A 27,647-nucleotide genomic window follows, 5' to 3' on the forward strand; every position below is an offset into this window, starting at 1 on the left:
CGGGCCACGGATGTGGGCCAATCGCAACGGGCGCCATATTCTGGGTCTGATCGAGGACTACAACGCCCTCCGCAGGCAGATCTCGGAGGGACGTAAACTGTCGCGCTGCATGGACACACAACTGCAGGACAGTCTGCACCACGCTCAAACAGCAGCCCTCAGGACAACACGGTACAGATCACAATCAAAAAAGGTTGTCAGCGAAACAAATCAAATGGGACACGCGTCAAGTCATTATTGTTAACGGCATCATGCGGTCCATCTCTGTACGGAACAGCAGCATCTGAAGAGTCTGTCGGGCAGCGTGGACGCCATGCAGCACGCGTTGGAAGAGGCCGGTCGGATGCTCAAACTGGGTGTGGAGAGTCTCTTTGCCAGCTGGTCACACGGCGGGGGGCGGAGGCAACAACAGCAGGTACACGGATACGCACACACACATCTACCCAATCCACTTACGTATCCACGGAAACCGAGTCTATATCTTCTTAATCCTCCGAAAGCAGGATGAGCTGCTGAAGAATCGAGATCGCCAGACTAAAGAGCCGGCTGTCGCAGCAGGAGAGGATGCTGAGTGGAGCCGTTTCAAACGCCTCCGGACCACCAACCAGCTCAAGGAGGGGATGGAAAAAGTCATCATTGATCAGCGTAAGAGGATGAACTACCTTTAATCAATTTAAAATGACTGCAAACCTCAAATAGTGTCCGCCTTCTCTAATGTGAGGATTTGCTGCTTTTCTTTTTTATTTATATAATTGTACATTTAATACCTTTTTGTGTTTTTAGAAAAGAACAACGACGTGAAAACGTCTTGCGAATTTTTTTTTTTTTTTTACTTCATTGTAATTCAGAAAATGTATCTACAGATTAATCGGAAAAAAAATGAAAATAATCACCAGTTCCAGTGTGTGAAGAAACTGTGATAATGTGACTATTTAATGTGAATTATTTGTCCCCCAATCTAGATGTATCTAACCCACGGAGTGTTGAAGAAAGCCAGAGGCAACTTAGAGGTGAGTTTACCCCAAAACAATAAATAAAACATTCCCTAGTTATTACATGCAGAACTAATGTTCCTGTCCGTAGTGGTAAATTCTCCCACTCTTCTTTTCCGCCTCCTCCTCTTCTTTTCCTTCTTCTCCTCTATATGAAATAACGATAGACAAATTACTGCCACCTCTTTGGCCCGAAAGGCCCGTCTGGAGGCCCAGACGCAGGTCAGTGTGGTTGAGGCGTGCAGCCTTTCAGTGATCTGCTGCATGAGACCCTGTTGGTGTTGGTTTTATATCTATTGCATGAAGTAAATACCCAAATATAAATGGATCGTGAGATACTCAGATGTATGTAGTTATGTCATAAATCCTACTGTTGTCTGTTTTGAACACGGTATGATTTAGTTTCTACCTAATCGAGGCAGATGCAGGAATCCTGAAGTTAAAAACTATTACTTTTTTAAAACCCTTTCCATACATTTTTACTAATATGCCCTGCTATTTTATTTAATTGTATTGTATATATTATAAACATGCCTGCTGCTGCTACAAAGTAATGTTCCCCCTGGGGATGAATAAAGTTAATCTAATCTGATCTAACAGAGCACAACTTAACAGTCTTAGGTTTTTCTACACCATTGTGCATCAATGCAACATAATTCAGATGCACGGTAATGAATTAACCCAAAGTGAGGTTGATCAGAAAGATTAATATCCTGTTCCCCATAACAGTGATTCCCAAAGTGGGGTCAGAGGTCAGAGGGTGCTACCAAAAAACTAGCTGTAAATTATTAAAGTGGGCTGCATCATTAAAAAGTCCACATCTACAGATGGGGAACATTTTACAAACAGGGAGGGGAATGTGCATTTATGATGCATGGTAAGCATTTTCTACTCTGAGGCATATTTAAAGGAATAGTGCAACATTTAGGGAGATGTGCTGAGTCGCTTTCATTCCAAGAGTTATGCTCTCTTTGCTGTCTGTTTTAATAATAAAGATACAACTATTCGTGAGCTTTGGACTGAGCCAGGTGTGCCCTTGTTTTCAGTGTTTTATGCTAAGCTAACTAGCTTGATATTAAACATGAAAGTGTATCAAACCTCTCATTGACCGTTCAGTAAGAAAGCAATTCCAAAACTATTCCTTTAAAACAATATGTCAGACGCATGTGCCTGCAGGCAGTTGTACAATGTCAGTATTCTTAATATATAAATATATATATATTGTTATGCTTTTAGCACCAACATCCCCCCCCTGCATGTGTAAAATGTAAAGTCACCGTTATTGGAGGCCTGTTTTCAGTCCGCTGAACAAGGCTTGTGTTGTCTGTTTCAGGAGGTTCCCGTCAATGGCCAGTAGGGGACCCGGCGGAGCAGATACGCTCCCGAATCCTCCGAGGAGCACAAAAGCGACGCCTCTTTACACTCCAGCTACTAAACTGCTTAATTTGATAATGTCGCTACCTTAATGTTCATCGGGCCTTTTTCCCGTCCTGCTGTAAAACCGTCACCTTACTCTTCGATAGCGAAGCCTTTTTGTACTACTGCATTAGAGTCAGATTTACTTTTAGGTACTGAAGTTGTAAAAGTTCCTTTCTTTTAAAAGAAAATGCCTTTTTGTAAATAGTAATTACTGCAATTGAAATATTTTGCTTTTATTGTTTTTATATTATGCATCTAAGAACATGCAAGTGTATATTTTTATTACAGACGTATTGTTTTTACCTGGTTTTCATCGGTCAGTTTATGTATTCGATGGTTCTGGACTTCTGTGTGTTCAGTGAATTATGTGCAAATGCAGTAAAGAGAAGAATTTAATGATGAAAACACAATTGTACATTTATTAGCATATACATTTACAGACAAGATTGTTTGCTACATTTGGGCATTAAAACATGATTATATTTGAAAGATCTAATATTTTAAGTAGAACTTCAAACATTACTTCTCACAGTGTCCCACCTAAAACTATGCCCTGGAAAGATAACACTAGAATGATCAGATAAATTCATATTACATTAAGAGGAGCTTAATAAACTGAAGGCTCTGCCTCCCATCCTACTTTTTAGGACTCTAGGAACCATGAGTAGCCCCGCATTTAGTGAGCGCAGCTATCTAGTGGGCAATATGGTACTACAAGCTCCTTAAGATATGATGGTGCATCACTAATCAAGGCTTTGTAGGAGATTCTTGATGTTACAGGGAGCCAGTGCAGAGCAAAATAGTATTTTCAATAGAGAGGAAAGACTGAGCCGAACGCGCTGATATATTTGTTATCTTTTGTGGAGTAAATGTAACCGAGCAACTCTGAAGCTGTTTCTCCTCTGATCTCTCTATAAAGACACAAACACAGAGACCTCTTCCTCTCCTCCCCCCACCTCCCAGATTAAATCTTTATTATCTACACAGTCCAGTGCAGGGGGGTAGGAAGAGGACATGCTTTAAGTTACATTTAAAGTTACATTTAAAGTCAGTCACATTTTTAGTTACAGTTACATTTTTTAGTTACATCCATCCATCCATTTTCAATACCGCTTATCCTCATTAGGGTCGCGGGGGCGCTGGAGCCTATCCCAGCTGACATAGGGCGAAGGCAGGGGACACCCTGGACAGGCCGCCAGTCCATCGAGGGCACATGTAGGGACATACAACCATTCACTCTTCACATTCACACCTATGGGCAATTTAGAGATCAATTAACCTGCAGCATGTCTTTGGACTGTGGGAGGAAGCCGGAGAGCCCGGAGAGAACCCACGCTGCCACGGGGAGAACATGCAAACTCCACACAGAAGGACCGCTCCGATCGGGAATTGAACCCGCGGCCCTCTTGCTGTGAGGCGACAGTGCTACACCACCGTGCAGCCCATTTTTTTGTTACAGTTAATTTAAAGTTAGTTACATTTTTAGTTACATTTTAAAGTTAGTTACATTTTAAGTTACATTTACATTTTTAGTTACATTTAAAGTTAGTTACATTTTGAGTTACATTTACATTTTTAGTTACATTTAAAGTTAGTTACATTTTAAGTTACAGTTACATTTTTAGTTAGTTACATGTTTAGTTACAGTTACATTTAAAGTTACATTTAAAGTTACTTACATTTAAAGTTACATTTTGCACATAGACATAAGGGGGGAGACATCCTGTGTGTGTATTAGTGGACACAGAGACACACCCACATTTCCATATCTCTCCTCCGTGTGTATCACTGGTTGCCATGGTGAGAGGGCATGTGTTGGTTAAGCTGCCCTGATTAGCTCATTTGAAGCAGCTGTGTGTCTGACTAATCTGGTATTTCATGAAAAAGAACCTGTCAAAATGTGGAATTTCACCGAAAAAACATAACTGATCACAAAAGTGTGGACGTTAGGAGAGGCTCAAGGCTTTTGTGAGTGTTTACGTGTCCTTAAAATGTGTTTTTGGGTTTAGATATGACGGCTTAATCACAGTTCACAAAGTCCTCTTTCAAAAAAGAAAATGTGGCTCGGTTTTAGAATGGAGTCGAATGGGGCAGAGAGGTGGACTTGCTCCCTCGTTAAGGCTTCTCCTGACAAATGTGGGAAACATTGTGGATTCCATCGACACATGTGAGGACCAGTACAAGATTCCCTACGTTTTGATCCATAAATGATGTAAAAAGAGTGAAAATTCTGAGACTTGTGGCAAAATACGTTTTATTTTTTGTAGGACTTTCGGTTGCACCCTCACACTCTAGCAGGCTGCTCTGTCACTCTAGAGCTGAACATTCCGTGCCATACACACCCATTATAAACTCTGAAACAGCCCGGAAATCTTCCGAAACCCGAACAAAGATTCCGTCTAAACTGTGCTAGCTATGAAAAAATGTCCAATTGGGCAAATAAGCTCCATCCCTTTGTTAACGTTTTAAACTTTAAATTATTTCTCTACCTTAATATATGGAGACACAGTGTGGGCACAAAGATTAGTGTTTTTTCTCGTTCCGATCTCAGATAGAATTGAGGATCATCTGCATAACAATGAACGTTTCCGCTTCCGCTTCCTGATCTGAACTCTGGGTTGTCATGGATTAAGTCCGTTTGCAGAAAATGAGATCCGCTCCATCCAAAGTGGGATGAATGCCGTCTTTCATCAGATCAGGTTCACACATTTGTGCTCGTTGAACTTCAAAACATGTTTTTCAGTTTGTACTACTGGGGGGGTACAAAAAAACAGCATTTTGACATCAAAGTATGCTGGTACGAGTTGATACTTTAAGGGACGCAAAAACAGGCCAAAAAAATTAAAAATAATAGCATTTCCAAAAATGTTCTTTTACACCTGCATGGGACCAAAAATGTAAAGTGACCGTTACAGTGAATTATGTGCAAATGCAGCAAAGAAAAAGAGTTTGTGGTACAAAAGTCCCTTTTATTAGCATATACATTTGTTTTTTTTTTAAGTACAAATCTTGGTTGCCGCTTCAAAATGTATACATGGATAAGCACAGATAAGAAAGTTCAGAACAAGATTTAGAGAAAAAGAAGAGAAATAGAAAAAGGTATAATGAAGCTTTACAGAACGAGCCTTTCTACTACATTTAGTCATACATGAAAAGATTATACTCGAAGGTCTAATTTTTTTAAGTAGCACTTGAAACACGTGTGGTCATTAGGTATCAAAGTGACCTATAAAACTAGGCCTTGGAAAGATAAAACCAGTCAGTGACTGATGTTTAGTAGCACCGAGATCTCTTCATAATACATGTTTGTTTTTTTTTTACAATCCTCTCATTGGCCTTTTAAAGTAAACACTTTGGTTGTGGGCACGTCAAACGTAGTTACAACAGCAGTTTTGACGAGATGCAGTTCGGCAAATTACAGTTCCAATCAATATTAAACATCACATTAGAATAAACACCCTCACTCGTTTGTGCTAATTTGACTACTGCAACAACTGTTCGTAAATACGTTTTCCGATTGCACGTCAACAATGTTGGAGGGAGGGGGGGGGGGGGGAGAAGAGAGAATCCAGAGTTGTGCCTTCTAATGGAAAGTCTGTTTCATCTCTGCACGAGTCTCACGAAGGCCTGAACGAACTGGATTAAGGGCTCCTGGCCTTCCTGGCTGGCCTTGGAGCCGGGTGTGGGGGGCTTGGATTGGGTGATGGGGAGGATGCCGCTGGACGGAGATGACGGAGAGCCCCTGCGGAAGTGTCGGGAAAGGCTGGAGAGTAGAGTGCTCTGGTGGCGGGGGAAAAAGAACGACATCGTAATAAATACCGGAGGATAAGTCGTTGGATTTTTCCATGAAAAAACCAAAACCATCAATGCGTTTAGTTTGTGACATCCCTGCTCGGTTTATTTTAATTTTAAAAAAAAAGGAACATGCCAGGACACCTGGGATGAGTTCATCGTTTGGTTTGATCTTTTCATGCATTTGAGATTTGTTGACAATAAGAAAATATAAAAAAAAGTCCTAAAAGTCACACAGAAGACTTCAAACCAACGACGTCTCACCAGTTCAGAGCTGAGCTCCTGCTTGAGTCTTTGTTTGTCTCGAGGGAGGATGGAGGGATCTTTGAGGCATCGCACCGCCTGAGAGATCAGCACGTAGAAACAGTTCTCCATGGTGAACATCAGCAATGACCTGAAGGGGAGAAGAAAGGTCACGTAAACTAAAAAGTGGTAAAGCAAACCAAAGAAGTGAAGTGCATTTTTAGAAATTAACTTTCTCACTTTATTTCCAAAAGACTCATTTCTGTTTGTATGAAGCAAGAGTCAGTTAGCGTAGATTAGCATAGCATTACACTGGTAACTGAAATAGCTGGTCTGGCCCTGTCTGATGGTAACACACCTTTGTACTGTACACACATCTAACAACTTGATTGGTGGGCTTTGATGCGCTGGCAGGCCGATTTGGTCAACTTTAGACGGAGCCAGGATAGTTGTTTACAGTCTTAATGCGACGCAAAGCTAACGCACCGCTAGCTGTAGCTTCATTATTAGTCGACAGATATCAAAGCGGTATTGATCTTCTCAGTCCCACTCAAATAAAACTTCCAAGTTCTCACTTCAGAGCCTGGATCTCCTCCACTGAGACCAGTGAGGCGATGTTCAAGGAAACGGGCTCTTTCTTCTTCTCCATCTAAGATGAAAACAAAAAGGGCAAAATAAACAATCAGTGGGGGGGGGGGGGGGGGGGAGTTCTGCTGTCGGGTGACTGCAAACGACCACACTGACATTGAACGCCTACCTCGCTCAACATGCTCAGGGCCACGTTGATGGTGGCCAGCAGGGTTCCAAACGAAGGAGCCACTTCGGGGTCGAACGCCGGAGTTGTGAAGCTGAGCACAAACAGGGTTCGATACTCGGCGAGGTCCATGCTCTGGCACACGAGACACAAATCAGCATCCCATCGTCTTTTACGCAAAGATATGAACACAGAAACATGTGGCACGGTTTTCGTGTGACACTGATGGAAATATAACTTCAGAGAGGAACCGTGGGAGCAGAGTGAGGAGGCTGACCTGGTCCAGGAGAATCTGGCAGCAGTCTGGAGTGAAGTGCTGCAGAGTTGCCAGGGTTTTGCTAAGGATCTTCAGAAGACTGCACTGCACAGCGAGCAAGGCCTTCTGCTCAGCTTCCTCTCGCTCACCTCCACCTGCTGCTTCTTTAGACGGGGTCTGGGGGGCTCGCTGCGTCCTGGCAAGGGGAACCGGAGGCAAAGCGTCGCCATTTTTGGCCTAAAAAGCAAACGTAAAGCCGGGATAAATAAACACCGTAATCTTTGTGCTCGTCATTATCAAATCATATAAAAAAATATATTTTTTTAAAAAAGGTAGAAGAACTCCTGGTTTCGGACCTGGAGGTAGTGATGCAGCATCTTCTTGCTGTGGAGCAGATACGTGCAGGTCTGGCACAGGTAACACAGGTTCACCTGCAGGGAGGAGACGGAAAGAGGAATACTGAAGCGTAACTGGGACCGCACCAGCAGAGCTGTGGCGTTAACGTTCCTCTCGACTTACCTGCACATCTCGGAGCAGTTTGGGCAGGTGGAACTGCCACTCCTTACAGAAGCTCGAGAGCTGCAGCAGGAAACCGACCGTGTGATCCGCCTCGTCCAAACACGCGAGGCTCTGCACCGTCCGCACCGCATTCAGACACTGAGCGGGGCATATGAAGCATTCGCATTAAAAACAACATCCAAATCTCTAGCATACAATAGCAAGTTATCGATGTGCGCATTAAGACCTGGAGTATGCGTTCTTGATGAACTCCGACAAAGTCCAGGGCGTCGTTGATGAAGTTGTAGCGCAGCGTCTTCAGCAGACTCTCCATTAAAGACATGCAGAGGCGGTACACCCCCGGCCAGCAGGCGGAGTCCTGGGACTTCCGGGAGAAACTCTGCAACATGGACATATTATGTGATGTTAACGCAGTGTATCGCACGTAGAAGGTGAGCGATGCCATGTTAAAGCAAAGCAATTACCTGTGAGGCTCCGTTTGAGGTCACCTCGTAGACACTCAGCAGAGGGAGGCAGATCGTCTGGATGACTCCAGCTCCTGCAACAGCATCTGCCCCCTGGAGGACAAATGAAGAAGCACTCAATATTTGACGAAACAAGTATCGTCTGTCTTCCCAAAGCCTGGTTTGCTCTGTGCCACAGAAAATATGCATCAGTCCTCAAATGAGTCCCCAACGACTCGCTCCTGTTTGAGCAGTGTTTGCTTGAAGATGAGTTTTCTTTTATGAAACTATATATTTGAGATCCTGAATTAAAGAATAATGTCTTCAGATGGAACAAACGGGTTTGGGGCTGAGAACCAGAAAGAAGGTCGCATTGATGATTTTGGTCTTCTCGTGGCATTTGTTGGCAAGAAGACCATCAGCCTCGTGCCTTCGTGTTCAATGAGGAGAATGTGTTCACCTGAGGAGTGCGGGCCAGAGTGAGCAGCAGGTGGAGTGCAGCCTCGGTGAAGTAGAGGTTGTGTTTGGATCGCAGGCTGAGCTCGATGGCGCTGAGCACCGAGGGGAGAACTGGAATCTGCCTCATCACCGAGACCCAATGCTCCCCGTCCTCATCGGAGCGACACAGCTCCTTCGCCAAGTGCAGCGCTAGCACGCCCACCTGATGGAGAAAAAGAGACATTTTAATTGTATTCTGGCAAAAAAAAAGATATTTGTCTACGTAAAATCCAACGGTTATCCATCGCATCTCTCATGACTAATGAAGGACATCCGAAGCCTTTCTCCTGCCTCGATGTTGTCGAGAAAGTTCAAAGCTAAACGTCGAGTCAATGACTTGAATACGAGACTTTTAGACTCCTCTGAAGGAGGAACATGGACCCAAAGGAGGTGCAAACATAACGTCCGTCCGGCGCTGCTGCCTCAGCTCACCCCGTCTCTCTGGTCCTTCTGCGGGCCGCGAAAGGAGTCCGTCTCCATGCTGTCCTCGTCCTCCACCGCGTCCCCCGTCTGGCTCATGTGGCGAGTGTTGTCGATGAGCGCCAGGGCCTCGTCTTTCACCGTCTCGCACACGGACAGCAACAGCTGGGGCAGCTGGGAAATATCGCCACCTAGTTCACAAATACAATCAATCTAAAAATTAATAATGGACTACATACCACCGACACGAGGAAACTCAAACAGACGACGCGCTCTCACCGTTAAGTCCCTGAATCTGCAGCACAGAAATGAGTGCAGAGAAGATTTTGGCTTTGGTTCTCTCCATCATCTGCTGGTCAGCTTGCAGGACACTCTCCAGGATCAGGGAGAGGGGAGACAGGATGTCAGGAGCTGTGGCTACCACACTGCAGACAGAAAGAAAGCCAAACGGAGTTCATCAGAGATACAATAGTTAAGGAGGCGAGTGTGAAAAGCTCTCCGTCAGAAGTGTGAATACACACCTCCTCCACTGCTTGAGGAGGATGAGGAGCAGAGTGGCCATCATGGAGCCAAGACGAAGACAAGACACAGACATGGGTGTAGTCAGCTGAAAGAGACACAAGGAGTTTGCAAAACAGTGATAAAAGGAGAAATTGAAATAAAATAGTCAAATGGGAATTAAAAAGAAACATAAATTATAGGAAAATATGTGACGCTGTGATGACTTACAGCAGCTTTGGTCCCATCCAGGACATCCATGAAAAGCTTCAGTTTGGTCGAGTCCTCCGTTAGTTGCATCACATCGGACTGAAAACATAAAATATACCAAAGATCATCACATGTTCATGCGGTCCAGCTGCAGGTTTTGAGCAAAATAAAACGACTGCGGCCACTTAAAAAAAGTGTAGATATTAAACAAATCATTTAAAAAAGTAATAAAGAAAGCACTAGCTTGAAATGCCCTTTATTGGCAAGAATTAGATCAGACCAAAACCACCCTCACATCTTTACATCAAATGAGATTTAATTGATTTATCACTTTAAAAACAGACTGTAAATAAGCATATTCTTTTAAGTAGCGAGGGTTTGAACTTGTTTTTTTCATTATTGAAACAACAAATGTCACTTTTCATGTGAACAACTAAGTGCAATTCTATTAATTTATTGAACCATAATTGTATGTGTACATACGTGGCTTGTGGAAAGAATTAGCAGCATTCGCCAGGCAGAGATTAACATCTGGGTCTCGGGGAAGGAGCTGATGCCTTCCTCCTCCATCTCCGCTACGTGGCACACCAGCGACTTGACATACTGGGACCAGTACTCGTACCGTCGTGCATTGGAAAACTTCTGAAGCCCGTCCTTCAGAGACGGCTCCAAGGAACCCCTGTTAACAACACGGACACAATTAGCATCACTTATGGGAGATATGAGGAAGTGGTAAATATGGGAATACTGAACTTACCTGACAACATAGTAGATCTCGAGGCCAATGATTTTCATGACAAAAGCACACGTCTCCAGAACACACGGCTGAAAGTAAAACGCAATACTTTAAATTGACGAACTTGCCCAAAAAAAAAAAGCAGCATGCATTGTGATTACAGAAGTGCAGAAAAGAGCAAAATACCTCCGTGGTATCTGAAGGTGGAGTGAGGGTTCCAAAGAGAGGCGTCGTCAAATTTTCCCAAAACCTCTCTCTGTGTAAAAAAAAACAATCATCAAACTTCATTATTCAGTGTGGCGGTTTCAAAGAGAGACTTTTTTTTTCTGAGACGATGTGCTTACTTGGCACGTAACACGGAGATGGCGCTGTCTCTGCGATCCTGCCAGAGGGCGAGAAGGAAGGCCAGGGCGGCCCGGTGGAGCAGCGGGGGGCACCAGTACTTCCCCTGCTGTTTGGAGTCGATGAGCTCCAGCACCACGTGAAGACAGCTCCACTCGCCGAGCAGAAACTCCTACAGACACAACAAAAAAAGATGGTTGATAGAATCCAGACGCAGCGCTGCAAATTGTTTTTAAAAACCACACATTGTCGCCGCAGCTCTGACCTTTAACCCCTCCGTTCCATCTTTTACTTCCAGGTTGAGGAAAAGCTCGATGAGGCCGGGCTGCGTTTCCACGGCGACGGTGAGGAACTCGAGAATCATGACCTTGATCCTCATGTCTTCCGTCTTGCTCTGCAGCCGCGTGTGAGAAACGCGTCCCTGATGGGCGCCGCGTCGCTGCCGAGGCAAGCGTTAGACCGACATGGGCGCCACCTGCAGACAGAAACGCGTTGAACACGAGGAATTTTTTATTTTTTTTACCGGCGTTTCACGCGAATGCTGCAACGCCCCTTACCGTGGCAAGCCTTTTGAGCAGCTGGATGGCCAGGCGAGGCAGCGCCGGGTCGTGTTTGTGGTAAATGTACTTGGCCAAAACCACTATGAGGTTGTTGCCGTGGCCGCCGTGTTGCGTCAGGGCCTGCTCCAGAGGGGACACCACGTCAGACGGCGGCTTCAGGCGGATGACGTTGTTGGTGACGGAGAAAGCCAGTTTTTACGGTCTGGATCAGGATCTGACCGGGACCCTCAGAGCCACAGCTGGACAGCGTCAAAGAGAAGCAAATTAAATATATGTAAACTATTGCATGTCCATACATGACGACAGAATACAGATGGTTGCGTCTATTCACCTGCTGGGCTGTGCAGCCAGGACCATATCTATGGTGTCCACTCCGACTCCCATGATGTTGACGACTGCCTGTCCGGCCTCCGTGTTTGCCAGGCTGTAGATGCACAGAGACTGCAGGGAGGGAGTGCTGCAGCAGAGAGAAAAAATAATTCAACAACTTAACAAATAATTCATCACTTTCCTTAAAAAAAAAACAACTATGCATACAAAACAATCCTTCCTTAGACGCCACATATGACCCACTAGACGAGCGTGGCTGTCTGTCTGCAGATATTTACGCTGTGTGCGCGACATTTAGCTCTTTTTTCATTTGTTCAACCGAGTCCAAAAGCTAAAAACACTTTATTCAGTTTACTAAATCACACATTTGGTTTTTAAATTTTCGTTTTAAAACTTCACATTTGAGAAGCTGGAACGAGAATTTATTTTGTCATTTTTAGTTTGGAGAAAAAGTCTGAATTCGTTTTAAACAATCAATTAGTCTTCTACCAACTAATTAAATCGATCCACTAACAAATTAAAGATAAACATTTTTAACAAGAGAGAGTATTTGGACCACAAGCTGCTGCTGTATTATAAAAAAGTAACTCAACTGAATATTAATTGACCAAAAGATAATTAACAACAACAACCCACATACAGTTATATGTGTCAATGGGAAAACTTTAAAACTAATTGCAAATTATGGAATCTAAATTAACCATTTTTAATTAGAGGACTGGTTATGCTAATATTATTGTTCCAAACAGCCTGTTTAAATTACAAGTAGTAGACTTAAGACAATTGAACCCCTACAGACGTCTCCTTACCTGGCCTGGTCCTCTCCCTCCGGACTCAGATTGAGGATGGCATGGATCAGCTCCAGGATGAGACAGCCTGCAGCAACACAGAGACACAGAGCAGCCGGTGTTTAACTTTCATTTAACCGCCTGGAGGAAAGAAAACGCTCACAGCTGTAGACAGGCGGCCTTACCGATCCGCTCCCTGACTCCATAGGTGTTGTAACGCCACTTGTGGTAAGTGGGCAGCATCTCCTTCAACACCAGCAGCACGCAGGGGATCAGGCCTTTGTTCTGCGTGCTGCCCAGCTGACCCTGAAAGAAGAGAGACGTTATGTACATTATAGTGGCAGGACGCCATTTTTACAGATTAGAAGAGTGACTTGTTTGCCTTTATTTTATGTAGAAGTTCAGTGAATGTCTTTTGGTAAAACTGTTACCTTGACCAAGGTCGTAATGAGACGAAGGAAGGCGATGGTCACAGCATACTCCCCCTTGGGCTGCTCAATCTGGACCAGCAGGGTGCCATAGTTACCCGCCTTCATCCCTTCAGCACTAGAAAACAAAAACAGGTTTTGTTCAATATTATATTATTATAAGTTATTATAAGTCTGATATTCATTTGCAAGGCAAATTAGGGATCACACAGTACCTTACACACTGAGGCATGCTGGTCAGGGGGCTGGAGGCAAAGGGGAGGAAACCTGTGTGGTGCAGACTGGACCACACCTGAAGAGAAAACAAGAACATTTGATCATTCAGTGACTTTAAAATCCTTAATATTACCTGCTGTTCACACTGGAAGTACCCGGCATACCCACCTTCCCAGGCATCCTTGCAGCCAGCACAGAGAGGCAGTTCACACAGGAGGCGATCACGTCCACTGGAGGGTTGATGACTGAAGTTAACCTAACAGACGTAAACACACAAATGAAGTCTCGGTCCAGACGATTTCTAACAGGAAGTACAACATAGCCATCGAGTGTGACGAGTGTCTCTGTAGAGTGAGCATACCTCTGCAGCAACATGTAGATGCGTGAAGTGAGAGGCAACAGACAATCCGACACGGTCCAGTCTGTGCTTATGATCTTATGGACCAGATCCAGGATGGGCTTCACGCGTGCACAGTGAGCTATAACATCTGGCACAAGAAAAGTATATACACATGTTCATTTGTCGGCAATATAAAAAAAAACATAGAATTTTGACGAACCTATCTGCCCGTGAGAACATATGAACGGTTGTGCACCTGCAGTGGATACAACATGGAGCAGCATCTCCACCTCACAGGTGAAGAGCGTCCAGGAGCTGTAAGAGTGTTCCCAGCGGACCACGTAGCCCTGATCGCCTCCAATCATCACCTGGCCCAGCACTCCTTGTGGCATCCACAGGTTTGTCTGCCCTGAGCCTGACGGTTGGGACAAAAGGTTATCGTGGAGAGAAATATTAAAATCTTCTAGAATTAGGTATGATACAAATATGCATAGACTAAAACTTTCCATCTGTAATAAAATCTAACAACCCAAATAAAAAAAATAAAAACTAACCGAGCGGGTAGAGGAGTTTTGGTGTTTGTCTCCTCCAAAGTGTCTCGTCATCCTTGGAGATGATATCATTGGGCTTATGTTTGTAAACTTGCGTGTAGTAGGACATCTTATCCAAAACATTATACACCTGTCACGTAATAAAAAAAGAAAATACATTGTTAAACCATTCACATAGAAAAACGGTGTGTAAACGTCTGTGTATAATATGTGAAATCTACCTTTGTAACAGTCGACTTGTTTGAGAGGAGGGCCGTTAGAAGCTGCAACAGGGGCCCGATCTTATGGGGGAACATCCCGACTGCGCTGTCCAGGATCATTCCCAACCCCATGTTCGGTTTCTGGATTCAAAATTTGACAAACGGGACAGATTTTCAACAATTTGGAGGGATTTTATCAAATCTCATCCCGAAAAGAGCTTTTTGTTTTTTTCTCACCATTTCCCAAAAGACTTCAGCCAGACTGGGAGCAGAAAGGACCTCACAGGCAGCGTCGATCAGGTGGGAGCACTGCGTCGCCACACCGTCGGTCTGTCACATGCATCGTATTCAGGAAGGTTACGAACCAGAAAGTGAGCGAGAACTTTTAACGTATATAAAACTGTAAAATCTGGATGTATACCTGTAGGCTTTCCTCTTCAAAAGAAGTGATCACAAATGAGAGGAGACCGTAAATGCACATCTTTGCTGTGCTTGCTGTGCACTGGAGGAGAGAAGAAAAAAAAGAAAGTTTATTTTTGTATAGCGTAGACTTTGGTACATTCTGGTGTCTGTATGTTTGTATTGCGGTGTCATATTTTGTCATAAAGAGTTTTTGGGGGGCTTGAGGGGTGTGATTATAAAAAGTCTGATTTAGCTCAGATTCGGACTATAAAAATAAATCACAACGTGCCACAACGTTTATATTCTGGCCATCTAATTACAGATGGATTTAGGTCTGGGGCCCCATGTGATTACATTTAACTACCTGGTAAAGAAAACCAGAACTCTCTCGGTAGCTGTGACAAAACAGTAAACATTAGAGAAAGACTGTTCTCTTTTAACTTGAAGTTATAGATTAAAAGAAAGACCTAGTTTGGACCAGGTGTGTGTCCGTGTTCTCTTACATTATTCCCCGAGACGCCAAGGCCCTTCAGCATGGTTGAAATGTACTTGAAAACCCCCAGCTGCAGGGCGGTGTTGCCTATCTTCCCGATCATGTGGATGGACTCGTCCGGCTGCAGCGACTCGTCTGGTCGCAGAGTGTGTCTCAGCAGGACCCAGGCCAGCAGCACCGGCCCGTGATGAGGGATGTCGCCAAATGTCAAGAGCAGCTGATCCATCTCCTGGAAGAAACAGAGGAAATATGGAGCTGTATTAGTCCGTGTGGTTTATTCTACGTGCCCAAAGCAGTTCACACGCTGTATGGTTGAGTATGATTGCATTCATGTCTGCTGCACGTAGAGACTGGGGTCAAACCTTGATCACGTCAGGAGCATTGGAGAACTGGTGCTGCAATGTGCAGTCTTCCAGAGCACACTTGTGGAGGAAGTCTATGTCCATTCCCTCAACCAGGATAAGAGAGCTCAAATATCTGCAGGCCAATAAAACATACGAGACATTAAAATCACTACACGAGGAATCAAATATGAAGCAGTGTGCTATTGCTTATTGCAGATGTATTGACAGTAACAAATAACTGCAATACAGAAATGTCAAGCTATAGGTTTGAGGTCATTTTGAAATGCTGATGCCATCACACAGAGTATACCGATTGTGATTGTCCCATTCGTTAAATATCTTGGTTACAATTCTTAGGAACAAATTCTAGGAATCTCTTCCAAGTACAATGGCTTATGTTATGCGCTTATTTATTAAAGAAATACAAGTATATCTTAGTTGCTGAGCATTTGGTTCCCAGTCACCAACAGTACTTTCCATCTGCCTAATTTGCAGTGTACTGAAGCACTATTGTAATTTTTAATCAGTTCCCCATACGACAAGCAGACGTGCCCTTTACACGCTACTGAGGGGAAGCTCACTTTAAACTCAGGAACTTCGCATACACACAGACACTATGAGGAACTCCTACCCAATGCGGTCAACCAGCGAGTCCATGCTCTTGTCTACGAGGTGTCTGTTGGTCTGCCGCAACCCGAAGCCTTCTTCTTTGAACATTTTGGTGAAGCTCAGCAGGTCGGATGGGCTCATCTCAAAGTAGGCGTAATACAGAAAGATGATCTCCAGCAGCAGAGACTGTTCCCTCAGACACTGCAGGAACCAGAGTGACACCTGCCTCTCCGTCTTAAAATAAAACGTATGCATTATTTAGCAACCTTTGATGGACAAATGTCACCATCCGAGTAATATGGTATTGACCAGATAAGAAACAAATTATCACCATGAGGTTTCCGTGAGTTTCCCATGTTGGTGCTTCTGCTTTGAAGAGGTTTTCAAACTGCAACTGGTACCTGCTCACCAGATCCTTCTCCAGTTTATTGACACAGTTACTGTACTCTGCCTGGACATGAACAAACACACCCAGTGTTATTTTGCAAAAGAAACAACAAATAAACATATTTAAAAAGGGGAGAAATGTGACCCCAAAACCAGCTGCTTCTCACCCTGTAGGGATGTCGCTCATCCTGAAAGTATGTCAGTAGGAGCAGGACACATCTGAGCAGACACATGCGCTCCTCATAGTAATAGCCGGCTACCTGTGGACACAAACACAAGAAGTATAATGATCATGCTAAATCACGTGCAACTGTACATCGAGTGAAAATGGCTGCAGATCTCTGTACTGACCTTAAGGAGCAGTGCCTGGCTTTGTCGCTCATCCTTGAGAACAACCTGTATGCAAGACTCAGTTAGCCACCATCTGAATGTCTTTCAGAGTAATCTCGTGAAACACAACTAAATCTTAAAAAAGTGGAAACAGACACCTTCAAGGAATTGCGCGTTCCTCGGTAGTCCTCCTGCAGGTAACACTGTAAAATCTGCACACTCTGTTGTTCATCAAGAGCCTGGAACATTATTAAAGCATTGCATTATTATCAAATCATCATGAAATGCACCACCAAATGAAGAAAGCAAATCTGATATATATATATATATATATATATATATATATATATATATATATATATATATATATATATATATTTACATTAAAACAGGCATTTTTACTCTTACCAATAGTTTACTGATCCGTAGACCAAAATCCTTCAATGGTTGCGCAACAGCTTTGTTCTCCTTCACTTTGCCAGCAGAGGATGCGCTAGAACAAGTAATGCCGATTTATTATTTATATTGATATGAATAGTAGTGGATTTGACTTTAGGATAAAATAAATAACATACCTGGGTGGCTTATAGTAACTTAGTCCTTGATGCAGTCGGTCCCAGTGTCTGTCAAGCTCTGCCTCTATTTGAGCCTGTGTCCCATCAAGAATGTCATTTAAAAAAGGGAAAAAAAATCAGTTGTGTCATTTTCTGTATTATCTAAATATGTGTATAATAAATATATATTTTCTTGAAAAATAAATACATTTGTTATCCATCATTAACTCTGATTCAACCTCCACACTCTTGTGATAGCTGAACAGAACTCTAGCATATATGGCCCATAAGGACGTGTGGCAAGTAGACGTACCTGCTCTCGCAAGGCAGATCTTCCCAGCAATATGGTCCATAGTTCTCGACTGCTCCTATGAAAATAATGTGTATCTTTTAGCAAATACATTAATGTGTATTACACAGGGGAGCAGCTATCAGCTCATCGGCTAATGAAAGTACAACTTTATCTAATTGACAGATTAATAGCTGATTTACACCAATTCATCAACAGTCAGACCATTCAAAGCTATTATATTTGCATGTATATCTATAACAATATACACATACATGGTTGAGTCTCACAGATCAAAATATTAAAAGAATATATCGAAACCTATGTACCAGCTGAGAAACGGTTTGTATATGTTGATACAGAGTTGATGCAGTGTAGGTGTCTTAAAAACAAAAAGACGATAGTGTTACAGATACATGCTTTGAAGTCCTGAATAAGCGCCTTTGTGTATTTTATAACTCATACATTGTGAAGATCATGTCTGCATTTTAAACACTTTAAATATTACACCTTCAACTTAACATGGAAAGTACAATGTCCAGTTTATTTGATGCATCAACAGGTCTGATAGTAGTTTATGTGGCGGTTCACGTGTCTATTTTTTAAACTTCGTAAAAGCGTAATGGAAACATTTCCCACAACACTAATGTAAGCTAACGTACTTTGTCATTGTCCTCTACCAAGTCCAAACCTAGCGGCACTCTCTTCTCCTCCATCACAACTAACCACGGCCGGTTATTGGAACTAACAGTTAATTAAGGAGGCACTTTAACTAGAAGAATGCGCGCATGCTCCGTAAAAAAACACGTTATAGTTCTCGAGTCAACGTCACAGACATGTTGTCATGCTGCTGACACCGCGCTGCCGAAAAGCCATTCAAATGTTCAACTGCTAGCGCTTGCTAAGCTAAGTTAGCGTGGAGCTAACAACTCAAAATGACACCCTGTCAATTATAAATGTGACCATCGAGTGGGCTTGACAAAGAGACAGTTTGTGTGGAAGTGTTTGCTCGCTGTTAAATACTAAACAACTATTTAAACGACGTAGTCGTTAGCTAAAGTTTGTTTCCATCTGCCTACCTGACGCTCATGTCTGATTCCGCCATCTTCGTTCCTGTTCTGTGATTGGTTGAAATGCTGCGTTGTCATCGGCGTCCTCGGCACCTTCTTCTTCGCTGTTTCTTTTTTTTATTGTTGCATTACTAACCACAGTCATGTGATTACTGCCACCTTGCGGAAATAAATGTACTACACCGATTTCCAAACGCTTCACTAAATTCTCCTGTAACCATATTTTAAACAAAAATGTGGACATCTACATCTGCATTTTCCTCTACACATTTATTCCATAATAATTATGTTTAATTAATTGTGATTCACATGACGTACTGAAATAGCTTTAATGCAAATAAGGAGGTAGTTTAATAAATAAATACAATAAAGTAACATAAACAGTAAACGCTTTCATAAATACCGTAAGAACTTATCTAGATCATAAATATATATATATATATCAAAAACAAAAAATACAAATGCATAACCACGCCTTTAAGAGATTTTTTATTTTTTTTAATTTAAACCACGTGACCCGGCTGTCAAATATGGCCCCCTCCTTCTCGGTGTGAGAGCAACGACATCTGACAAAGGAAAGGAATCTGTCAAAAAAAGAGGACGGCTCGGGTCCATTGAACGCCGCGCCGCCGTGCAGACAAACACCGCACGCATGCGGGTACGTTGGCCCGTCTCTTCGTGTCCATTGCGCCCTCCGCGGCGTTGTGATAACTCAGCTGTAATTCCGCCGCTAGCTTGATCGCAGTCCGATGGTGCAGCATCCTTGAACTCCCCCCCCCCCGCCCCCCCATTTGACTCGGGTTAGCCGGGTCCCGGCTGCGCAGTGTTAGCGCGGATAGGGACGAATGACCGGAGACGTGTTTTTCTTCTTTTTCAGCGTATCTGAACTAAAGGTTGCGGCCGATGGAGTCAAGAGCATGTTTTTCCCTGGGGGTTTAGGGCATGTGCGTGTGTGTGTGTGTGTGTGTGTGTCACGCTGACTTGGTGAAGGTTAGTGTGTCCATAGTTCATGGCAGAAAGCAGATAAAGGATGAGCAAAGGTCCACTGCTAACACAACTCATGGTCTCACAACTACTGGACTCCATAATGCCTATTTTTTTTCCATTATTTTTGTTATTACCTAACCTAAAAATGTACCCCCCCCCCCCCCTTTTTCTTTTCTAGGCATCCTTTGTGAGTGAAAAGTGGCTGCTAAATGGATGAAGTGTGCCAGAGAGAGGAAATGACGGAAGAAGGCCTTCATCGTGGCAGACCATCTGCTCAGAGCAACCCGGTCTCCGTCCCTGTGAGCCCCCACCCCGCAGCCACGCTGATCAACCCGGTGCTCGTGGAGTCCTCCGTGGTTTTCGCCATGTTGCTGTGCGTCCACATGGCGGTCTGGAACCAGCATTCCTGGTGCATCATAGCCCTCTTCATCCAGGCGTTCTACGCGCAGCACAAATGGGACCGCCTGCTCCGGTCGGGGGGCGCCGTCTTCCAGTTCCGCCCCTCGGCGAACAGCGGCATCGTCCCGGCCTCCATGGTGATGCCCCTGCTGGGCTTGGTGCTGAAAGAAAAGTGCTCCGCCTCGGGGAATGTCTACTTTGAGCGCTTCTCCATGGTGGTCACCATCACCGGCATGATGCTGGCCCTGTTCCTGTCGCTGATCGCGCTGGGCATCACGAGACCCGTGCCCACCAACACTTGCGTGATCGCCGGTATGGCCGGTAGCGCAATCCTCTACACGGCGAAACAGACGCTGACGGTGTCCGAGGTCATCGAGGTCCTGGAGGTGCTGTTGATCTTCGTCTATCTCAGCCTGATCGTGCTCTACCTGCTGCCGCGCTGCCTCACGCCCGGCGAGGCGCTCCTCATCGTCGGCGGGATCAGCTTCATCGTCAACCAGCTCATCAAGCGCTCCCTGAACCTGGCCGAGGTCAAAGGGGACCCGGTGAACTATTTCCTGCCGGTCGTCGTGGTGGGCTCGCTGTTGCTGGGCGTCTTCTTCGCCCTGCTCTTCTGCTTCATGGAGTCCGAGACCTGGGTGTCGTCCCTCTTCTTTCACATGATGACGGCCGTCCTGGGTCTGGGCATCCTGATGCCGTGGCTCTCCCTGTTCATCGGCCGCCACCCCATCATGTGGCTGCTGGACTTTGTCACGCTAAACGACCGGAGACTTTATCTGCTGGGTTACTGGCTGTTTCTGGCCGCCGTGGCCACTTGCGTCGTGTTGCACCAGAACTACCAGCGCCAGGCGGGCTCCAAGAAGCACCAGGCGTCCACCGTCGTCCGGAAGTACTTCCACCTGATCGTGGTGGCCACGTACGTTCCGGGTCTGGTGTACGACCGGCAGCTGCTCCACGTGGCGTCCGTGGGTTGCTTGGCGATTTTCTTGTTCCTGGAGTACGTGCGTTACTTTCGGATCAGGCCGCTGGGTCAGCTGCTCCGGCAGCTGCTCACCTTGTTCCTGGATGAGCGGGACTCCGGGCCTCTTATCCTGACCCACGTGTACCTGCTGCTCGGCATGTCCCTGCCCATTTGGCTGTTCCCCGGGCCCTGCGCCCCGAAGGGGATACTACCCGGTGCGGGCGGCCTTGTGCCGTACGCGGGCGTGCTGGCCGTGGGGGTCGGGGACACCGTGGCGTCGATGTTCGGCAGCACCATGGGGGAGATCCGTTGGCCCGGCACGAAGAAAACCGTGGAGGGGACCGCGACGTCCGTGTTCGCCCAGATCATCGCCGTGGCCATCTTCCTCATCTTCGACGGGAGCATCAATCTGAACTCCACGTACTCGTGGATTGTCGGCTCCATCACTCTGGTGGCCATGCTGGAGGCCTACACCACCCAAATAGACAACCTCCTGCTCCCACTCTACCTCTTCATCCTGCTGTTGCTTTGACTGAACGGAAGAAGAAAAAAACAACTTTCTTTTGTGTCCTTAAGCTCTTTCAAAAAGGGGAAGATTAATGAGTTTTGGGGGGGGGGGGGGGGGGGGGGGGGGGGGAGAAATATGAAGAAAAAAATCTCAGTGGACCGATCAGCACAAGAAAAATAATAGTAAATAAATCGTCTCCTTACTTTTTACGTGGCGGCAGACATGACGTCGGTCGTCTGTGGCCCCCTCAGATTACGTCGTTCGCTTTTTGAGGAACGAGACGATCGTTTCAGAAGAACTCGCCAACAAAGTGTGAGTGACAGCTGCTGATCCCTCCCCCCTCCCGTCGTGTCCCTTGTTTTTTTTTTTTGCAAACAGGATACACACCTCTGGATTGCCTTTTGAAGAACACAAGTTAAAAGTTGGCTTATCGATATCTGTTTCTTAATCAACGTTTTTTTTTTTGGTTCTGAGGTTACGTCGCCTCCTCCCAATTGCAATATAAAGGACTTACTGCTGAAAGTATTTGCCTTAAGAAGTATATTTTCTATCTACTGTTGTAGATGAAAGCATGACGGCCCCAGTCAACTCTCCTAAGGGCTGATTTATATTTCAGTATGGCAGAAACTCGCTATGCTCTCTTGCATGACACTAATGTGACATTCAGTACTGTAACATGTACACAAGTACCCTGCAGTATATTTTAGTTTGATGGGACCCCTTAAAAGGTACACTTGATATACACATTTCCTTGTGACACTGAGCTGTCAAACTCTGCATAATTCTGGAGTTTGTAGATATGCTTTGGGCCCAAAAATTATGTTTATAGCATCTTTCTTTTGCACCAACTCATCCATTTCTATTAAATATTTTGCTCCTCGGAAATATCCACAAATGCCATCAGGTTTCATCTCATCGTTCTTGGATGAGGATGCTTACTTCACCGCCTTAATGTTTATGTTTATCTGCAAGTTATTATTTTTTTTTTTACATCAATTAATTAGCATGTTCCTACTATTATGTTTTTTTTTTGCAATCATCCTTACATTAAAAAAAATATATATAATATTGCATGTTGAGTGCATCAATGAAGAAAGATAAAATTGACATGCCTCCTTATTTTTAGTCAAATTGTTTGACACATATTTTAATGATTCAGAAGCGAGACTCAGTGGCTGAAAACACACATTAATCCTTTTGGTTTGATTATTTTTTTAATTAACATAAAAGGTGTATTGTGGTTGATGATCATTGACGCATACGATTTAATTGCTTTTTATTCAAGTTGCATCTTGAACATGAACATACTTGAAAAATAATGCTTACTGTTGTCTGTAAAAAAAACAAAAAATATAGGAATCTGCCATCTTGTTTTGAATTTAAAGAAGAAGAAAAAATGACCTTGGAGAAGAATAAAGTTGTTTAATGACATTGTTGATGATGAGTTGCTGAATTCATTTATGTCAGCTGTATTGTCTCTTGATCAAAAAAGTACAAAACAAGTTTACTCAAATTAATTTTCCAATGTAATCTCATTTAAAAACATGGATACAATCATCATAAATGTCGGTTATTCACCATTAATCCAGTATAAACACATTGCAGCACATTTTCTACGGTTAAAAGAGTTTAAAACATGTTCATGAGGACATACAGGATCTTGTGTCTCTCCCATGACCTGCAGCACCAGATGATCCACACAAACTAAAGCCTTCATTTTGTGTAGAGAGGGGGGAAAGGAAGCTCTTCGGTGGGCTGCAACCTTCAAAAGACCAAAGAGACGGAAAGAACTTGAGATGTCACACAGTGCAAATTAAAAGAGGAATTCACCAGCGATACAACCGAGCCTTTGATGGATAAAACAAAGGCTGCTCACAGCTTCTCGCGGTCCGGTACGACCTGTCGCTCATGGCGGTATATGTTTGATAACTTTATAGAAATATGTTTTGCTCCAACAGACATCATGTTTGATGACTCTTCTTTACTCGAGTTACTGTACGAGTACCAGTTGCCATTGTAAATGTGGCTAAACACGGCGTTTACGGGATTACAGTTCTCCGTTTACTAATATTCTATAAAGTCTGTATAGATATTTAATAAAAGAAACGCCACAAAAGCCCTTATTCCCGCTCACCAGTTGTCGGGGCTCCAGCGGGTGTTCTGGGTTTCCATGAGATGGAAGGTGTAGACGTGGCGAGACTCCTCCGACGTGTTTTCAGCGCTGCGATGCACCACCTCCCCGTGGATCAGCACGACACCACCTGGACATTTATCACGTTAATTGGAGTCTATGAAATGTCCCAAAAATGATGGCCAACTGTCAGAAACCCAAAGACATTCAAAACGGGCAAATCCTCACAATTTAAACGACTATTGTTTGGCAGATTAAATTCCTTTAACGTTTAATCAAATGTTTAAATAGTTGTAGATTAAGTTGATTCACGAAAGGAATAGTTTTATGTTTTTGGGAAATATATATATAATTAATTTTTTTGCCGAGAGAAGAATAATACCACAGTTATGTTTTGTAAAGTAAATATGAAGCTACAGCCAGTTAGCTTAGCTTAGCATAAAGACTGTAAACGGGGAAACAGCTTGCCTAGCTCTGTGCTAAGGTAAAAAAATTCAGTCTACCACCACCTCTAAAGCTCCCTTATTGTTGTTTATTTGGTATTTATGTGCGTGACAATTTCTTTGGACTATTTGTTTCAGCACTATAAAATGCACATTGTGCATAAAATGCTTATAGACCAACATTTGAGTGCATGACAATGATCAATAAGTCTTGAAAATGCAAAATGTCTCAATCATCTTTAATGTGCCCCCTTAAATTTAAAGACTCGAATGACCTTTTTTAACCGGCGCAGCGACAAACTGCTCGTCGGCGTACGCCTGCTCTCGACCCGCGAAGTCGGTGCCCTCTGGCGTACGCACCATGCGGCGAGAAATGCCACCTGGGAAGAAGAAAAAAAAAACAAGGTGATTTCACACAACACAGAGTATGTTGTCACAGCGTGGGGGTTGGTTATGAGGGAGCTCACCGTTGTGCGACCCCGGGATGAACCACATGGCAGCCGTTTGTTAACGGTGGCGTCTTCCAGGGCGATCCACAGACCCAGAACTCTGCCCAGGGGCTCCGTGTACAGAAAAGTGGCATCTTGATGTGGCGTCACTTTAAAAAAAAAGAAAGAAAGATATCTCACGGAAAGAATTCAAGAGTTTTTTTACACGCAGAGTTCTGTATTTTTCAATCTGTTAGGTTTTCTTACCTTCTCCACCAAACCCGGGTTGCTGGAGGAGTGAGAAGGAGCAATGATATCAAACCCTGAACTACCCCACATGACATCACACCACGCACCACAGGGCCTTTCACGGACAGACTTTACCTTAAAAATGAACATGCTCTGCAGAATCACCGGACTAACGAGACCCATCTTCTTCGCTGCGCCCTACGAAAAAAAACCAGTCACGGGCCCCCGTTGGTTATTCTGCGACCGAGTGCCTTCGCTCTCTGATATCCATGGAACAGCTCAACTCACCTGGATTTTGGGCGAGTGCGTCACTTTTTTGTACAGCGGCTCAAAGGCGTGTAGTGCTAAAAAGACGACAACAAACAAACAAACAAGAAAAGAAAAACTGGGGGTTAATCTCTGCGCGTGATGTTTTCTGGAAGATTCAATTCGATAACTCACCGTGTCCGACTTTATTCAGCGACCGATGTTTTGGAACGATGAATCCTCCTGCAGGACGAGAAATGCTTTACCCATCTCATTTGGCATTTTGCCATATCGTTAAAAAAAAAAAAAAAATTAAAAATGAAACGGAGCTCACCTTTGTCGTCAAAAACTCCCTTCTCGAAGAAAAAGCGGATTTTGTCTCCACTGGTGATGAAGTAGTCAGCGTTTCCCTGCGTTACAAAGAGGGAGGCACACCGATGCTGACATGAGCTATTATATTAGCCTGAAGGGAAATGTACCCGAAGGCCACGTGAGCCCGATCATGAAGGGGAACATCATCGGGAACCTTACCTGCATCTTTTTTTTAGCGCAGTGCGATGGAAAGCATGTGAAAGACATATTACGGGATGAGTCGCTGACGGTGTTTATTAATACTCATCTCACACTGTGCCTGGTGTTTGCATTAGGGTCACCTGTGTTTTGAGCTGCTCGTCGTGATTGGTGTGAGAAGGATGTGCGGCAGTGCTCCGGGACGTCCATGCGGTCCACTATCTCCGCCATCCTTTGCCTCAGCTCATCGCACTCCCAGGAGGTCAGCAGCCCGTCCAGAACCACGTACCCATCCTCCATGTACTTTAAAAACGGGGAGGAAGGTGTCAGACTGCACTGTTCACAAAGCGAGCATTTAGGGGTCGAGACGTGACCTCTGTAGTTTGTGTGTCCTCAGATTTACATGAAATCTCGGATCAAATGCACAGAATTCATGACCTCAATGTGGTTTACTTCCATTTGATTTTGATTTTGATTTTCACTTAGTTTCTATTACGAGCTGGGACACACCGATCCCCCGTGTCTGGGTGTGTGGCCTGCCTCTTCACACTACAGAGCAGCTCACATTATTTATTTGTTTAATTTAAGAAAGATTAAAAGGTTAATGAAAAAGGGCTGATCACAAGGTTTACAACATGTTATAGGAATGTGCTATCGGATCAAATTAAGAAATGCAGGAATAATTATATTGAATTGTCAGTGTTTAATTAGCCATTGACTGATTAATCAAATGATTGTCTCACCACCATTCACACACACACACACACACACACACACACACACACACACACACACATTGTAAAGGAGGGGTCTTTAAGGCCCATCTGGGGTCAAACGTACACACACTGTGTGTACAACCATTCTCAACTCAATTGCATCATTACATAACATGTATGACTGTTGACTTTACCTCTTGCTCCTGAAAGAGGCTTCACTGTGACACGTATAGTCTGTAAAGTACTCATGTCCAGTGCCTCCAGGTAAAAATGGCTACAATCCCTTCTTAAAGAAGGCTTAAAAAAAGGCATATCCGGTGAGAATAAACAGGTAATTGCGCGTTTGCCACACACCACTTGTAAACGGGCCACTTGTGGCTGCAGGTTATGTAACGAGCCTGAAGTGCGCTGCCATTTAAACCCCGTATAACAATACAGTTAGAGAATATAAAGCTTCTGCACAGTTAATATAGTTTATTTAATAGCCGTGTTCAGGATGTTGTACCCTACATGAGCATCCTCCTTTTTTTTTTTAATGGTAAATTCAACCTCACCTTTTGCACATCCCGATCCGTCATAAAGTCCATGGTTGTCGGCTCGGAGGGCTCCGGCTCCAGGGGAAACAGGCACGATGGTTAAACTCCAACCCGCAGGAGCAGATTTCCGACCACGTGATACGTCGGATTCAATTAAGTGTAACCCCTACGCAGAAAGGCCCGTAATGGGATTTTGGACATTAACCCTTTCGTTGCAGCTCACATAAAGCCCCGTGCTCATGAGGACGGGCGCTGTAGTAGCGCAGGGTGACCTGTAGGTGTCGCTCGTAAACCTTCTTATGTGGAGTTAAATACAGCTGGAACGTCAGCGCCATCTCGTGGCCAGTCGGGTTTATTGACGCAGTAGCTTCCTTCTGGACATATTGATGGTTACTTATACCTTCCTTTAGAATAAAAAAAATTCATGCTACTTTTATATATACATATGCACAGTATAAACTATGTTTTGCTCCGATTTATTGATTTTACAAACCAAAACAAACATTAGCAAATATGATTC

General features: G+C 44.1%; 4 protein-coding genes across 4 annotated transcripts in view; 2 read left to right on the forward strand and 2 right to left on the reverse strand.

Moving 5' to 3' along the window:
- The window catches only part of cdk5rap2 (CDK5 regulatory subunit associated protein 2), a 30,096-nt gene extending 27,196 nt beyond the window's left edge, over window positions 1–2,900 (forward strand). Inside the window, 6 exon segments of the mRNA XM_034546289.1 lie at window positions 1–355; window positions 357–415; window positions 504–582; window positions 585–645; window positions 964–1,010; window positions 2,326–2,900. Coding sequence (XP_034402180.1) covers window positions 1–355; window positions 357–415; window positions 504–582; window positions 585–645; window positions 964–1,010; window positions 2,326–2,349 — 625 coding nt within the window. The 3' untranslated portion in view covers window positions 2,350–2,900.
- A 2,459-nt stretch (window positions 2,901–5,359) lies between these two features.
- nup188 (nucleoporin 188) lies at window positions 5,360–19,102 on the reverse strand. The gene is given in 46 exon segments (XM_034547019.1): window positions 5,360–6,191; window positions 6,468–6,597; window positions 7,022–7,095; window positions 7,204–7,335; window positions 7,478–7,693; window positions 7,813–7,887; window positions 7,976–8,113; window positions 8,202–8,354; window positions 8,440–8,532; window positions 8,879–9,079; window positions 9,349–9,527; window positions 9,616–9,761; window positions 9,858–9,943; window positions 10,066–10,143; window positions 10,528–10,723; window positions 10,802–10,869; window positions 10,967–11,036; window positions 11,125–11,294; window positions 11,388–11,528; window positions 11,531–11,578; window positions 11,580–11,597; window positions 11,680–11,877; window positions 11,879–11,921; window positions 12,014–12,139; window positions 12,822–12,888; window positions 12,986–13,106; window positions 13,232–13,346; window positions 13,444–13,520; window positions 13,613–13,700; window positions 13,806–13,932; window positions 14,041–14,199; window positions 14,339–14,465; window positions 14,557–14,676; window positions 14,773–14,865; window positions 14,957–15,037; window positions 15,441–15,659; window positions 15,793–15,907; window positions 16,406–16,617; window positions 16,715–16,834; window positions 16,938–17,030; window positions 17,122–17,166; window positions 17,259–17,339; window positions 17,509–17,593; window positions 17,676–17,749; window positions 17,968–18,022; window positions 19,023–19,102. Coding segments are annotated over 46 exon segments (5,259 nt in total). The 5' UTR covers window positions 19,049–19,102; the 3' UTR covers window positions 5,360–6,011.
- Window positions 19,103–19,537: 435 nt separating this feature from the next.
- Window positions 19,538–23,304, forward strand: dolk (dolichol kinase). The gene is made up of 2 exons (XM_034547636.1): window positions 19,538–19,671; window positions 20,179–23,304. The coding sequence occupies exon 2, from the start codon at window positions 20,210–20,212 to the stop codon at window positions 21,890–21,892; it is 1,683 nt and encodes a 560-aa protein (XP_034403527.1). The 5' UTR covers window positions 19,538–19,671; window positions 20,179–20,209; the 3' UTR covers window positions 21,893–23,304.
- Window positions 23,305–23,405: 101 nt separating this feature from the next.
- phyhd1 (phytanoyl-CoA dioxygenase domain containing 1) lies at window positions 23,406–27,257 on the reverse strand. Its single transcript, XM_034547638.1, is given in 13 exon segments — window positions 23,406–23,630; window positions 24,003–24,129; window positions 24,718–24,822; window positions 24,910–24,949; window positions 24,952–25,040; window positions 25,138–25,159; window positions 25,255–25,317; window positions 25,408–25,463; window positions 25,561–25,608; window positions 25,700–25,775; window positions 26,019–26,048; window positions 26,050–26,178; window positions 27,146–27,257. Coding segments are annotated over 13 exon segments (867 nt in total). The 5' UTR covers window positions 27,179–27,257; the 3' UTR covers window positions 23,406–23,581.
- Window positions 27,258–27,647: the final 390 nt, after the last annotated feature.

This window comes from Cyclopterus lumpus, chromosome 12, assembly GCF_009769545.1.
Source record: "Cyclopterus lumpus isolate fCycLum1 chromosome 12, fCycLum1.pri, whole genome shotgun sequence".
Lineage (NCBI taxonomy): Eukaryota > Metazoa > Chordata > Actinopteri > Perciformes > Cyclopteridae > Cyclopterus > Cyclopterus lumpus.